This window comes from Halichoeres trimaculatus, unplaced genomic scaffold (genome assembly GCF_033239565.1).
Source record: "Halichoeres trimaculatus isolate MK-OKI-2021-1 unplaced genomic scaffold, fHalTri1.1 fHalTri1_scaffold_19, whole genome shotgun sequence".
In the NCBI taxonomy this organism is placed as follows: Eukaryota; Metazoa; Chordata; class Actinopteri; order Labriformes; family Labridae; genus Halichoeres; species Halichoeres trimaculatus.
The window spans coordinates 18,253,355-18,269,002 of NW_027437197.1; the positions used below are offsets into that span (position 1 = coordinate 18,253,355).

A 15,648-nucleotide genomic window follows, 5' to 3' on the forward strand; every position below is an offset into this window, starting at 1 on the left:
CGAGCACAGATTTACAGAAATTATCTTCACGTCCACGAAAACTCATTTGTGGTTGGTAGATGAATTCCTGACATGAGTGGAGCGAACTGAGTTGGCGCCAGTTCCACGATGTTTTAGGACCAGGGACTAAATAATGAGGTTTGCTTGGAACTTCAAATTACATACAGGCCTCTTTAGTCTAAGCACACCCAAAAATTTCATGTTGTGACCATGTAGAATAATTTATTGTCATGTTTTGTCATATGTCGAAAGCGTCATCTCACTTTCCTTTGAAACGCAACAGGACTGCCTTGTAATGGGTTCACATTTAGTCACAAGGTTAACTAGTTAGCTAATCAGAGGTAATGCCAACCAAAGAGAAGCCCCCTGTGGACAAAATGGTATGTACAGGGTGGGCCAGAAAGATTTACCCGTCGTATATCTCTGTTTTGTTTGCTTAGCTTTTGTCCTAGAAACTTCAAATTTTGGATAGTGTCTCTTAAAAGGCATAGCTTTGATGTACCTGAGTTCATTTGTTTACTCCTAATGATTGTCGAGTATGGCATCGAAGGGTACGCGCAACCAGCTTGTGGCCTTGAAGGAGGCTGGACAGGTAACAATGCAAATCATGAAAAAGGTGAATGTTTGTCGTAAGACTGTCCACAATGTCATGAAACTTTACAAGGAGACTGGCAATACCACCAAAGAGCCAATCCCTGGAAGAAAACGTTCAGTCCAGACCAAAAGGGTTGTTGAGATGGTGAGGAAGAGAATCCAAAGGAATCCTCACAGGAGCGTGACGGCAACAGCAAAGGAAGTGAACATCTAAAGAACTTCACTGAGAAGAATCGTCAAACAGGATCTCGGACTGAAAGCACTAAAAATGTAACACAGACAACTGATTTCAGTTGCTTTTAAGAAAAAAACATCTTGACGGGGAAAATGATGCTGCAGGAGATCCAGAGTGCTGCAGCACCTACCTGAAGGCTGCAGAACTCGTTTTGGTCGTCAGAAGCCAACTGGAGTCATGGTGTGGGCTGCTGTTGCATCTGATGGCTCAAAGTCTCCTTTGGTCTTCATTCAGGAGGGTGTGAAAGTGAACAGCCAGGTGTACCTTCAAATGATTGAAGAAAAAGTGTTGCCTTGGTGTACCAATGCGTTTGGAAACCAGTTTGTCTTCACACAAGATGGTGCACCAGCTCACACATCCAAAGTCACACAGGCCTGGTGCAAGCAGCACTTTCCTGGCTTCTGGGACAAGAACATGTGGCCTCCATCAAGTCCGGACATCTATCCGATGTACTTTTTGATCTGGTCTTTCCTGGAGAGGGAGGTCTCAAGAGTATCTCACAGCAGTGTCACCGCTTTGAAGACAGCTCTGATAAATTCATGGTCAAAACTTGATGCAGAGACAGGTCGTCTCTGTCCTTTTTGGTGACAGAGAATAAAGTATAGAAACTGTGTTCAATGTTTGTTTGTCTGCAAGCGTTTTTGAATAGTGCAGAAAAAACGATGGTGTAAATCTTTCTGGCCCACCCTGTATTCCCAATCCTGTCCTGATCATGCATCATGGTGGTGTAGTATTCTGGCAGACTAACTCCTCCTGCTTCCTCTCGACTCTGAAGTACTCCCTGACCTTAGACGTAGCTACATTAGATAAGGCAGCCCTATCACTTTCAGCTAATCATCTGAAGTGCCGCCAAAGAGGAGCCCTCGTTCTGCCTTGTGGTTGAATCACTTAAGACCTTGAAGCAAGCAGCCTGCTCTCAGTTTCCCACTTAATTCACTTTCCTGTGTAATACAGGCACAAAAGTTGTAAAAATAAGGTAAAAAAGTGCTTTCAAAGATCTTCACAGAAGTCTTTGGATCCGGACTATGATTGTGTACAAGCTAAATGATTACGACCTGACCCTGAAGATCGACTTTTCCCACTTTCATTATGTTTTATAGACCTAAAGTTCACTTGACAGCCTTTCAGTGTGTAGTCCAATGTGGCACTGATTAGCTTTATGGCCTATCTATTACATAATAAGCACACAGGTAATCAGTTGAGTTTTACAGTTTTATTAGAACAAGCACTATATAGCAGCAGTGTACTGTGTTCATGGAAAGATATGTACTTTGTTAAAATTGCACTTTAGAAGGTCTCCATCAGGAAATTGATTTGAAAGTAACAGAGCTGACACAGTGCTGAGTGAAACATGTCAGTCCATACACAAAAAAACAAAAACATGAGAGCCCAGATTGAGAAAAGAAACTTTTTTTTGTAAGGCATCTGCAACATTCATTGGCAGGCTAAGTTGTCTAGACATGCAGGCAGAATGATAGATGAAGAAAGCATGAGGAGGTTTGTATTTTTTTTTCCACTACAGTCTGACTCTTAGATCAAACAAAGCATCGCCCCAACCTCCACACACAGCCGCTGTGATTCAGGCTTGTTAGAGTGATGTAGGAGGAAGAGAAGGAATCAGCCTCTGTTGTAGTGACCCATCTTTAAATGTGCTGTATTTACAGTGATGTTTGGAGAAGCAGAGCGGTGCAGAACATCTTTTCACCCTGCGAGCGTTTTACAGTCCCTCTTCTGATGTCAGATATTTTCTGTAAAAACTTGAGCTCAGACTTTTTTGTCGCTAAACTCTTTCTTTCACTGTAGTTTAAGCAGGTGGAGACTGGATAATGTTTTCGCCGTGTTGAAGACGTGTTTTTTCTTCTCAGTAGTGTTTCTGTGAGGCATTGATAAATGCGTTAAGGCACAGCAAGTGAAACTGACGAGTTGAAGCTTTGAGTGAGCTTTGATGGAGATAGATTCAAAGCACTATTTAAAAAAAGCAGATGAATGCGAGCTGTTCTACCTTTTTTTTGGTTTGTAATCTACAGTACCATACAAACAGTACACACAGGATGGATATTTATATTCACTTTTTTCTCCCTTTGTTTCCTCGCTCTGCAGTCCTGAATGAACGAAAGGAATTGAAAGTTTGATCGAGGTTATTTGATCAAAGCCCCTTGTTTTTTTTTTTTCTTTAAATCTGGTTTAAAAACATTAAAGCTATCTGCTTTGCACTAATTACACAAACTGCAGGAAGTAACCAGTGCTTTGCAGTAATTTCTCTGAGGAATCATTAAAATATGAGCGCAGTTAAATTTTACTGCACAAGCTTGTTTGGCTTTCATGTTTTACAGCTGATCCAGACACTGCAATTACACATTACAACCTGTAGGTGGCTCTTATGTTTCAGAATGACTGTGACTGTGTGACTCATTGAACAGCTAATAGAAACAACTCATGATTTATATAAAAAACAGGATTTCATTATTTCTAAAGTTGATTAATAGTCAGTGATTTATGAATAAAAAAATAAAAACAGATGTTGGGAAAATTTTCATGAATAAGAATAATTAATTTTCACTGTTCCCTTTCATGATGTATTCTGATTTTTTAATTATGAGAACAAATAAATAAGATTACGCTGCTTCAGGCTTTTCAGTGTAAAAGTAATTATTTCAGACAGAAAATAAATAAAAATCAGTGAATTTCTGCTGCTCGACAGGATTGCATATCTAGATTTTGACTTGGGTAGTTTGATACACACAATTTAATATTTAGCCTCAAAATGTAAATATGACGTTTCCTCACGCCTCGTTGTCCCACCAAAGTCTTATTTTCAAAGTTACATCCCAGTAAGTTTTACAATCACTCCAACAAACAATCTTTTCTTAGACCGTCAACCGAGTCCAATTCTTGTGACAAATCATAACTTCACTGAAACAAAAGCTGTTTTCTGCTTCAGTCAGACAGACTGTGTGTGTGTGTGTGTTAGTGAGTGTGTGTGTGCCCGCTGTATATGGAGGGAGTTGTGTGTATTTATGTACCGTGTGAGTCACAGGAGTGGGTTTCGTGTAACAATGTTTAAAATTAGACAGTGGGCAGGGCTGGTGAGGGTCTCCTCTATTTACACATTATTCCACTGAGCCCCGTGACTCATCCGTGAGGAAAAAAATGAAGTGGGTGTGTCCCGATCACATGTCCAAAACACCAGAGTAGGACTCTCATTTTAATCCCACCTCTCGCTTTGCCACATGAACTGCTCTGAAAGCTTCAGAGCGTTCATTAAAAATTCCATCTATGGACAGCGTACTTCCTTTGCTGCAGCCTGGATTAATTTTGAATGAGTGGTTTTCAAAGAGAGCACTGCTAACACGTAGATCCAAGAGTATTAAAAGGCAAAAATAAATATAATCTGCCAATTCACATAATGCTATTTCACTAAATTCCAGGATATTTTATAAAAATATCTTTTTTTCTCTCTACAATAATTAATGGTATTGTAAATGTGGCTTGATGCCGGTGAAAGCTGCTCTCTAAACATGCATGATATCATAGGTAATCAAAAGTCTACGTTTAGAGACTAATCTAACCCAAACTGCTATTACAAATCAAATGGCTTCGACTAAAAAGCGCTAAATCGTGTGACTTGTTCTGGCGTCTTTTTAAGGCAAGGACATAATCGAAAGTCAAAGGAGCTGAGGAGAGATCTACAGAGGAGTGGTACCATCGTTGCCCTGACAACCCAGCTTCCACAAACACAATGAAGGTGATCCTCCCGGATGTTTCCAAGAATGGATGATCTTGTAGCAGTGCTACAAAGCCTTGACGGTGTCGCTGGGTGTGTGTCCATCCTGCAGCTCTGCGTCCATGCACACAGATGTCTTTTCTTTAACCTGTGTCTCCCAACACCTTGTTGTGCATAGGTTAACTGCTTCTTTTTTGATATGATGGTGCGACGGACATGGCGTTCCCCATGTGCTACCACAGGTTCACTGTCAGTTCCATGTTGATGAAACCAGGGTTTTTACGGAGCTCCCAGTACATGTTGTTGGAGACCCACCTCTCCCGGTGGTTGGCATCGACCACTTTCCTGCAGGAGGGGGTGAGAAGAAGTAACAGTGACTGACTGGATCTGATATTTGCTGGGTTGGTAATTGCTGACAACGGATGATCTGCTTACTTGAAAAAGCGAGGTTCCTGTTTGATGTCGTTCTCCTCTTTCCACTTCCTCCTGGTCCTCTGCAGATCCTCGATACGCTGCTTCTCTGATGCTGCCATCTCTAAGTTACCCTCCTCTAAATGCCTGCGTAAAAAAACACAATTTATTTTTACAGTAGTAAACTGCTGTTGTGCTACTTTATGTGAGGAATCAGTCACATCTGGTTCCTGCTGGGCCCATACCTCTGATCAGGTCTGAATCTGGCGTCTGTTCGAGGGAGAACATCTTTTAACTCTGGGCAGAGCTCATTCAGTTCAATGGCGAATCTGGTGAAGCCGTAGTACAGCTCGTAGTCTGTGGGCATGGAGCCTGGAGGGGAGAAAAACACTCATCAATGTGTGTTTTATAAACTGAACATCTTCCTCAGAGTCCCTTAAAGTTCCTTAGGAAAAGGAACTTTTCCCTACCTGGTCTCCAGACACATTTAGCAGATGGAGGTACTCCGCAGTAGAGACCCTCGTGCCACTTCCCAAACAGCCTGTGGATCACTTTCCCTTCTTGGTCCATCACAAATCCTTGAACCTCATTCACATTTGAGCTCCAGTAGTTTCCCTGAAAGGTAAACACCCTGAGGTTATCTCTGACACTCAAATTCAGCCCATCTTTTCTCATTTTAAGGAAATAATGACAGGATTTTTGTGATGTTATTGTTGTTGTTGCACCTTGATGAAGGTGAGTTTGCAGAGGCAGGTGCTGCTCTTCATGTTCCTGATGGTAATCTCTCCGTAGTGTTCGATCCACCGCCGTCCACTGAGGATGTTGTGTACGCATGTGGTGACTTTGTTCCATTCATAGTGATCTCCAAACCTAGAAATACACAACAACAGCCGATCAGCCTAGTATCTCATAATGGATTTGACAAATGAGCTTCATCTTCTGTCACGAGACATCTTAACCGGAAGAAAATAGGGCTGTCAATACTTAAAAAATCCTTTTAGATTCATCCAGTCCTCATGCACTGCAAAAAACTGAAATCTTATCAAGTGTTTTTGTCTTTTTTTAAGTAAAAATTGTCTTATTATACTCGATATGAGCCACTTTCAACTTATTAATCCAGAAAAATGTCTTGTTTCAAGTTATCAAAGTACAAAAATGAGGTTTGAATCGCTTGTAACCAGTAAAAAAAATCTGCCAATGGAACATCAACACAACTGAAAATTTCCTTGAGACTAGAACAATGTCTTAATACAAGTAACTTTTCTCTTGTTCCATTGGCAGATTTTTTTTTACTGGTTACAAGCAATTCAGACCTAATTTTTGTCCTTCTGGATTGGTCATGTGAATTTAGCTCATATTGAGTCTAAAAAGGAATTTTCTACTGAAAATAAGACAAAAACACTTGATTAGATTTCAGTTTTTGCAGTGTGTCAAAAGATGCACTGAAAAAAACTGAAATCTAATCAAGTGTTTTTGTCTTAATTAAAGTAGAAAATGCCTTTTTTTAGGCCTAATTTGAGCTACATTCACCTGACCAGTTCAGTAAAATGTCCAATTTCAGGTTATTTTAAGACAAAATGAGGAATGAATTGCTGATAACAGGTTAAAAAAATCTTCCAATAAAACAAGAGAGAAGTTACTTGTATTAAGACATTGTTGTAGTTTTAATCAAATTTTCAAGATAATTTTTCTTGTTTCATTGGCAGATTTTTTTACTTGTCGCAATTAATTGAGATCTCATATCTGTCTTTAAATTACTTAAAACAAGAGATTTTTAGGACTGATCAGTTGAATGTGGCTCATATCAACTTTAACATGACAATTTTTCCTTAAAATGAGAAAAACACTTGATAAGATTTCAGTTTTTTTGCAGTGTGCAATGACTGAGCTGGCAAGAAATTGTAAAATATTACATAATGGAAATACTAATTAATAGGTTTGTTTTATTATACACTTAGTCCCAATTGTTATTGGCAATAACATCCATTTATATCGTTTTACTATCAAATTACCTTGTGATTTTTTTTCTTTGTCTTATGAGATAAAAGGGGGAAGGTCTCAATAAGTTTTGGCTTCAACCCACACCCTTTCAGTTTCTCTTGGGAATTCTAAAATTCCAAAAATTCATTACAGAATTTGTAAAAGAGAACCAAAATAAATTTCTTTCATTCATTTATTTTTTACGAGATAAAAGACACTATTTACATTTTTATGAAATACAAATACCACAAGCCTGCTTCACTAAATATTGTACATTTTAGAAGTCAGAAAGTATAATTATTTCAATAGCAATTCAACTGTAATTGTATTCTTTATAAGTGTTTTCTGCCCTGATGCAGAGAGGACAGGAAACAGAGCGAGGATGACATGCAGGAAAGAGGCCACAGGCTGGGTTTGAACTCAGGCTGACCTCATGTGGCTTGTGACCTAGCCACTAGGCGCCCCTCTGGACCACTTTCTTCTCCGTCAATTTGAGCTTAATCACCACTAATAGCATCAGAGTTACCTGGGAATCATGAGATTAACAGTCCCAATTGGTAGAATCTCCATCGATTTTCCCCAAAACTTGTTTTTCCATCTCACATCTGAAAAAGCAAAAAAAAAAAACATAGGAGTAACAAAGAAATATAGAGTTATTTTTAATCAGTTATATTTTATGAAAGAGGCTTAATGAGGCCGACAGACTCGGCTGAGCTCTCATGAGACGCAGCCCTCACTAATGAGGTTTGTCACCCACCTTGCCAGAAGGTGAAGTTCTTTGACTCACAGTGGCAAGCGGAGACAGGCGGGTGGTGGCTCACCTTCGAGAGAAGAGATCAAAAACAGTCACCTGACATCTGCTGAAACTATACATCACATGCATCATCTTATACTGTGACAGATTTCAAACAGCTCAGCTCTGAGCCACTGCTTATATTCTTCCTTTATCCAGATTTCTTACAGAATATTGCGCTTTAAGGCCCAATCATTGTCTATGTTCTGACATTTTCAACCACCCAACAAATAATCAACTAGTTATGAAAATAATCAGCACAGCCATCAATCTGTTATTGTTTTCCTGCAGCCGTAGTTTACATATTATAGCGATCAAGCCTTCAGTGAAATGTGAGGAGAGCTGTGCAAATCTGATGCAAATTAGAGTCTGTGTGCAGTGATTTGTTTGGGTAAATCAAGCGCTTGAGTGCTCGTTTGGAGCAGAAATACGAGTCTTAGTGTGCTGGGTTGTTTGTGAGTGATGAAGTAGTCCATTTTAAAAGAAAGCTTCAGTTTTTCCAGGAAAAATGAGAAGAATATTAAAGTTTCCAGCTCTTTTTTGAAATGTAGGAAATAAAATCCAGTTAGGTGGAGGACAAATGGTCTTGAAGGCATTACGTGTACAGATTGCTTTTGAGTAATCACAAGCCAAATCCATTTAGAAGCACCGTTTTACACTCGGACTCTTTAAACTCTTCAAACATCGAGAAAATACGTCTGTATCCAACATGATGCTCCTGTTTTGAACGCATCCTTGCGAAGACTTACCTGCTCAGAGAAAAAACAGAAGCCCTTGTCTTCCCGGATACATTCATAAGTCTCTCCAAGTAGCGGGTTGAATGGCTTACTTCCTGCTCTGTAGTACGTGGACGAGTAACCCGAGACGGCGAAAGCAGCGACGAGAACCTGTCAGAGTCCAAACAACACGGCAGACACAAAGAGAAAGGATTAACGGGTTCATTTTAGCAGACAGCTTTGTGAGGAATAAGCCAAACATTAGTATGCATTGGACACTATCAAAAGAGGAGAGCAGGCAGATAAAAATAGGAGGATTCAAGGTCGACGGCTGCATCGGAGCGTCACAGACACTGCCTCTATTTGAGACTATTTATGTGACTGGCAATGTCACCTCATATATTAACAGAGGAGTATGATAGACACAAAAACACAAGCAGGGGTTTAAAGTGTCTGAAAGTTACAGAGTGACTACAGAGAGATTTTCTGCAGCAAAGGAAACAACAGACTGAATCAAACACCTGAGCTGATAAATGTGATATGACAGCGTGTTTGTGTCTGACAGCTTCAGTACCATTCGCTCAAACGGATCCTCGGTCTCAGCGGCTTTGTCCAGCAGCTCGCTGTACTCCAGCTCTTCGCACATGCGCTGCAGGGTGTTGAGGGGCTCGTTGAGCTCCACAGGCATGGACACTTTGGACAGGTCCTTGCCGATGTTGTTTCTCAGGATGTTCCAGAGGTTGATGTTGCTGGTGTCGGGACACGGGGCTGGCAGGCAGATGCGACGTCCGTTACGGAAGGCGCTGCCGGCGAAGTCTCCGTTTGCCACTGAGGAAAGAGCTCTCGTTAGCAATCCACACCTAATACAAGATTATCTGAGATTCACACTCTCCAAAGAGGAGTTTCCCTTACAGCCATGCTTACAGGAACAGTTCTAAGTACTCACAAGTTCAACAATAAGCTTTTAAACTGCCAGAAAATCTGTCTTTGAAAACTGATCACTCCAAAAGCTACAGCTGTTTATTTCTAGTTTGACAGAAAAATGATGAAACCAGACATTCAAGTTGCCACTTTTGACTGTAAATGTGCTTTTCTGCAGACAAATAGTCTCTCGAGGTAGAACGTAATCAGCTTGACTGATAAACACCCGATGGGAGAGGAGATATGCGTATAAATTATCTGCACTGGTCTAACTGTCTCTCTGATGGTCTCGTTTACTTTTGTAGGCCGTAAAGAGGCATCAGTTTTAGCATCAGCCTGTTTCACTGGTGGTTTAAAACTCCTCGATGGAGCGTTAAACAGCAGGAAAAAAATGGACATGAATAAATTCAGGGCAGTAAAATCAAGTTACGCCAAATTAATTCAATGTGGAGACAATTGGAGTCAGATCAGGTCGCCCTATCCAATGAGGAAATGTTTTAAGAAAAGATTTAAAAAAGTGGATTTGATTAAGCTCTGATCATTTATGCGCTCCGAGAAAATCGCTGCAGACAATCTGTCCCCTCTAGTTATCAGTACGGTGCAGGAAAGTCTCTAAAGATGAATTAGTCTTGAATCAAACTGTAAGAAGGAGGAGGGATGTGGTTGTGTTTCTTTGTTTTGGTTAGACACACAGCCCTGATGGTGAGCTGTGGTGACTTGTGACACAGTAACAGTAGGTCGTCAATTTTCCTCAAAGCCTGAAAGAAAAGATTTGACAGGGCTGAGACTTTATCTGACTTTAACAAGTAAACTAGTCAGGAGCTGAGCAGGATTTTTGTTTTGTTTTTTTGCATCCATGAGCTTGCTCTTTGTTTTATTTCTCTTTTTTAGATGTCATTGCTTCGAGGCCACCAAGGTGAATGCTTTGCTCGTTGCTTGTCTAAAAAAGCTGACAGTACAAAGGTTATCAAATGTTCTTCAAATCATGCTTGTATCTCTTTGTTTTGATGTGAAATGTTGGAGAAACAGCCTTGCAGTAACATTAATATAACCAAGAATACAAAGATATTAAAAAACCATTTATCTGAAAAGGTTTAAAACTCCAGAAATACTGCTTAAGCTTTCATAAGGACTGGATTTAAACATTTCTTCTAATCTTAATTCTTTGAAAAGTGGTGTTATTTTATAAGTTTGAGATTTTTTACACCACTGGCTTCAGACGGTTGAGATTGAAAAGGGAGATCCCATCCTTCCACGTACAAATAGCTTTCATAGAGTCGGGGAGAAGCCCTTGGGCATGAAGCAACCCTGCAAAGTCATCTGCCTCAGTCCCGCTGATAAATGAGCCTGCTCCAGTGTCTGTGTGTGTGTGTGGGGGTGTGTGTGTGTGGATGTTTGAGAGGAGGCATCCACATCGTGGGATCCCCTCTCTGTGTTATTTTCCCTTCCTTTCATAGAAGAGGAACTACGGATGCTTGGCTCGTGATGGAGCAGAATTGGACCTACTTTGTCGGGAAACGTTATCGGTCACGCTGGCGTTGTCCTCGGAAATGTTATCGCTCACATCGCTGACGTATGACTCATCGTCTGAGCCCTGCGAGGGGGGACAGGTACAGAGTGAAATGAGTCAGAGCAGGAAGAGTACGAAACAGATGCTGATCAGGATCTGACACACATACACACATAAACACACACACACACGCACGCCATTCCTGCAGTTTGCCAGTGGCTAACAAACTGCAGCATGGGTCTGCTATCTGTCCCACTGCAGCAATCACAGGATGACACACTGCAGCACTTTCATGCTTTATATTTAGCCAACACAAAGAGGCCATTGAGCCAAAAGGAGGCAAATTGCAGCTTTGGAAGCCTGGATCCAGTCACCTGCTGCTGCTGCTGCTGAAGTGTTGACTAACAGTGTGACACAGGTCTGAATGGACCTGCTGTTGGAGCCAAAGGACAGGTGGTTGATGAATTTCCTCTGTGAGTAATCCTTCAGCGGAGCTCAATGCGTGCCTGGGGAGCTACAATGCTTAATGGCTCTTAAGAGACCACATACATTTTGAGTGGGTGTTCACGGAGCTTAAAAAGAAGAGCGAAGGACTTCAAGTGATGCACCAAAGTGCTTTTTTAACCAGGCTACAAGCTACAAATCAGGAGGACCAGGCAGAGGGGGTGTTTGGCTGAGACACTCCTGAGCCTTGGAGCTTTTTGGAGACGAGCCATGATTCTGCGTTTTTGATCTCATCTTACACTACCTCTGCTTTCGATGCTGCCCTCATTAACTGCTGACTAATCCCAGCTCCACATAGAGCCATCACAAAGATGATCAGGCAAGTTAAACCCCATGCCTTTTCCATCCCCAGTCTCACTCCTCACTTCTTCTGCTGTCATTTGTAAGAAGCTGTTTCTCAAATGCCCTCTGTTGTACCTCATTCTCCGATGAGCTGGCTGACAGAAGCACTTCCTGGGCGTCAAAGAACTCCGAGACGGACTCCGACATGGAGAGTCGGCTTTCATTAGAGGCCTGCTGCGTCAGAGGGATCCCCATCTGTTCCCCTTCCTGCAGGCAAACACATGCAAACACACGAGACGATCACTGCCCGTCGACTGCCCGTGACGACACGTTCAAGAACCAAAACTGACCTGAGCAAACACAAACAGCGTCAGAAGATGATACAGAGCTAATCGAGCAGCAGGTGTATCCTTGCCGAAAGGGCAAGCCTCCATCCGTTTCTAATTAGTCATTTTTTCCATTAACCTTGGTGTCAGTTTGTGCAGAGAATAAAGATCTGTTAAGCTTACCTGTCAGGGCTCGTGGTAACACCATCAATATGTAAGGGCAGGGATCAATAACACAATTGACAAACGCAGGAGGCAAACACTAAAACTGCTCAGCCTTGGAAGCTACGTTGTTTTATTAATACAGGAGTCAAAAGTGAGTTTGTCCAGTAACACAGTGACCGCAGTGACCCACCTCATCAGGCGTGGAAATGATGTTAACACTGACGACTTGTTCGTTCAGGACGGATTCAGAGTGGATGCGGTTCAGTCGGGTACGAAGCTCTGAATTCTGGGACAGGGCCTGAAGAATGAAAGATATGAGGGGTGGGTAAAAGTATTGATGAATCGATGCATCGAAATATTTCCTCATCCAATTCAATATCAATTTAGCAAATCCTCTGACTTGATATTAAATTAAGTGTTGTATGGACGAGGGCCACGAGAGACCAAACAATAAAAAAATGTCAGCCAAAGCAGCAACAGCAGCAGAATAAAGCCAGATCCTTCAGCTTTAGAGTCTGACGTTTGGGTTGTTTTAAGGCTCTAAAACATGAAGTGACCTCATATGTTCACATGGGGCATGAAAATCGATAGTCAAAGCATTTAAATCAATATTGAATTGAATCGATATCCAATCAAATCACAGGCTAAAGAATCAAAATTGAATCGTGATGCTCTTAGCAATACCCAGCCCTTAAAGACATAGAGTGTTTACAGTAGTTCCTGAGGGCTGGCCAATCAGAAAGAAGGGGGTTTGTGGTAGGGATGTCCTCGATACGATACACTGATCCGTATTGGTGGCCAATATGGCTATTTTTGGAGGATTGGGAAGCATCGGTTTCATTATGTGATCGGGACTGATCCAGTTTTCACAGGTTTTCAGCATCTTCACTCTTGACGTGACCACGTTGCAAACACGTCGGCTTTATGGGACTACTTCTCTTTGGAAAACAATGATAGTTAAACAGCCTCTTGCAACATTTGTAGAGTAAGTGTTCCTCGAAGAGTTACCAACAGGGCTCACCTTAATACAACAGATATGACTCATCATTTACACCAGAATCACCCAATGCAGCATGGGATTTATCAAAGCAAGGTATTGGTTTAGTATCGGGTCGGCAAAACATGTCCTGAAGAAATCGGATCGGAGGTCGTATCAGGACGACATGCACCAGTCGATCAGTCAGTCGATCAATTGGTGCCGATTTCCTTAATTTTGGGGGGTCAGTGATCTACCCATCCTTACATATGAAACTGATCTTTTCACTGTTGCTTTTTGCTCCGTGACCTAAAACTCAGGACACTTTATTGGTTGTTTAAGTTAAAACATAAAGATTTTATTGTTTGACAGAGATTGTTCAATGATTTTCAATGAAATAAGACTGGAACATTAAAGTGAAACTCCGGGATGGAACAAGTTGACCAAAAACACAAATAAACGGACTCCCACCGAAAAAATCTGATATCGGTCTACATTCACGCTGTTTTAGAGAATTTTCAGCGTGTTACTTTCACACAAAAAAACACCGCTAAATAAGGCTCTAGTTCTCATCGTGTCTCTTCGTCCTGGCAGACTACCTGCGTTTGTTCATATCTGGCGCGGACTGCGGACTGATACACTAAGCAGCGAGCGCCTCGTAGCCAGCTGTGGCTCTGCAGCGGAGGTAGCCCTGTTTTACGACAAGATGAGAGCTAGAGCCTTATTTAGCGGTGTTTTTTGTGTGAAAGTAACGCGCTGAAAATATCAGCAGGTCAGGCTTTTCAAAGATCAGCGATCGTTGATCAGCCAGAAAATTGTGATCTGTGCACCCCTAGTATCAGGACATCCCTAGTTTGAGGAGCAGGGAGCCTTAAAGAGACAGCAGCTTTAACGAAGTGTTACAAACAAAGGGTTAAATAAAGGTTTTCTGAGAAAAAATTGGACTTTTTTTGAGCTATAACTCAAGTAAAGCTACTATAGGGACAACAGGGACAGATTTAAGACCAAAAAAATAAAAAATTCCCCCTCTTTGACTTAAAAAAGGTGAAACTACAGAAAAAAAACAGTTGTAATCTTAACAAAAAATTGAATAGTTGACCTATGCAGCTGTCTGTGTGACAACAATTACCCCAGCCAGCAGACATCCCACAGAGCCGTGCCGTTAAAGCCTGACCTCCAGCCTGCGACAACATTGTCACACAAGCCTCCAATTAGGAACAAAGCGGAGATAAAGCAGCAGAAACATTTAACTGAAATGATGTCAACTGTTAGCAGAGGAACAGTCCAATTAAATCACTGGAGTAGAGAGACAGCCCTGAGGAGCCGAGTTAATGAACTGCACCGCACATTTCTCTCTCAACCAATTAATATGGGAAAATATGATTGAACTTTCACTACTCACTAGCCTGCGCTCTTATCCCCACACATCATACTTTTTCATCGGGATTAGCACGACCGCTTGGCATGAACTGCAGCCTGTGTGGTTTAGCTGACAGGCTGTCATCATAAGCACGTCTCGTAACATGACAGCTACAAAATTGGTTTGACTTAAAAGACGCATCGCTAAAATGACGGCGGTGATTTCCCGAGTAATGTCTGAATCACCCCCGGTAATTGCATCTTAATGCATCATCATAGTTAACACTGCTAATGTGATGTAGCAAAATGCAACCCAAACAGAGAGCTGCATCATGGGTAATGTGTGAAAGCGGCTCATTACCTGTGACAGAGACTTCCTGAGAGAGTTGATCTGTACGGATTGGTCGGTCTGCTCCTGGTCTGATAGAATTTGTTTGATCTTTTCTTTCTCGATGGCCACGGTGTTGAACGCCGACTTCAGTAGAGAGTGGACTGCACCGAGACACAAACAGAGATATTTCAAACCTTCAAAATCTAAAGTTAAACCTTTGAATGATGGAACAGAAAGCAAAAACATCCTGTGATTCTTTTCATCCCTGCTTCTGTTTTAGTTTTCTTTGGTCTCTCATTTTTCTTCTGGAGCATATTGAAAACTTTAAAATGGTTCTAATGAATACCATAGATTTCATGTCACCTTCACATTTACAAACACTTAGCATCGGTTAAGGCAGGGATGTCTTAAGTTAGCCTCAAACATTAAACTGGAAAATCTGATCCCTTTATTTGTGTTTTTCTGGGGTATATTTATCTACTTATTTATTTATTTGCAGCTAATGTGCAAAATATTAACCTCTTATGTTCCAGCGTCCTCAGACCCATGATACTTCATTTTTTAAAACATTGACTGAAAATTAGCCACATTTAGGGACACTGCCAATATCATCTTTTGGTGAAATCACAACATTACACCCATTTTAGAGCAAAAAAACAACCTATTTAAGTAGAATAACACTGCTAACAAACTACTAACAGAGAACTCATAACACAAATATTTAAACTTTCTGTATAAAGACCAGGTTTAGTTATACTCATTAGGTCTTACTTATCCCAAAAGCAAGGTGAATAAAAATTGCACACCAGACAAAAGCCAGG

General features: G+C 41.2%; 1 protein-coding gene across 4 annotated transcripts in view; it reads right to left on the reverse strand.

Moving 5' to 3' along the window:
* Positions 1-2,051: 2,051 nt before the first annotated feature.
* Positions 2,052-15,648, reverse strand: part of osbpl6 (oxysterol binding protein-like 6) — a 38,021-nt gene continuing 24,424 nt past the window's right edge. For all 4 annotated transcript variants that reach the window (XM_074694201.1, XM_074694199.1, XM_074694200.1 and 1 more), the window contains 13 exons: positions 14,858-14,988; positions 12,352-12,459; positions 11,806-11,937; positions 10,881-10,968; positions 9,028-9,281; positions 8,487-8,624; positions 7,702-7,765; positions 7,471-7,549; positions 5,690-5,834; positions 5,435-5,579; positions 5,210-5,336; positions 4,989-5,111; positions 2,052-4,898 (listed from right to left, as the gene is read on the reverse strand). In XM_074694201.1, coding sequence (XP_074550302.1) covers positions 4,787-4,898; positions 4,989-5,111; positions 5,210-5,336; positions 5,435-5,579; positions 5,690-5,834; positions 7,471-7,549; positions 7,702-7,765; positions 8,487-8,624; positions 9,028-9,281; positions 10,881-10,968; positions 11,806-11,937; positions 12,352-12,459; positions 14,858-14,988 — 1,646 coding nt within the window. In that variant the 3' untranslated portion in view covers positions 2,052-4,786. The remainder of the gene's footprint in view (positions 4,899-4,988; positions 5,112-5,209; positions 5,337-5,434; positions 5,580-5,689; positions 5,835-7,470; positions 7,550-7,701; positions 7,766-8,486; positions 8,625-9,027; positions 9,282-10,880; positions 10,969-11,805; positions 11,938-12,351; positions 12,460-14,857; positions 14,989-15,648) is intronic.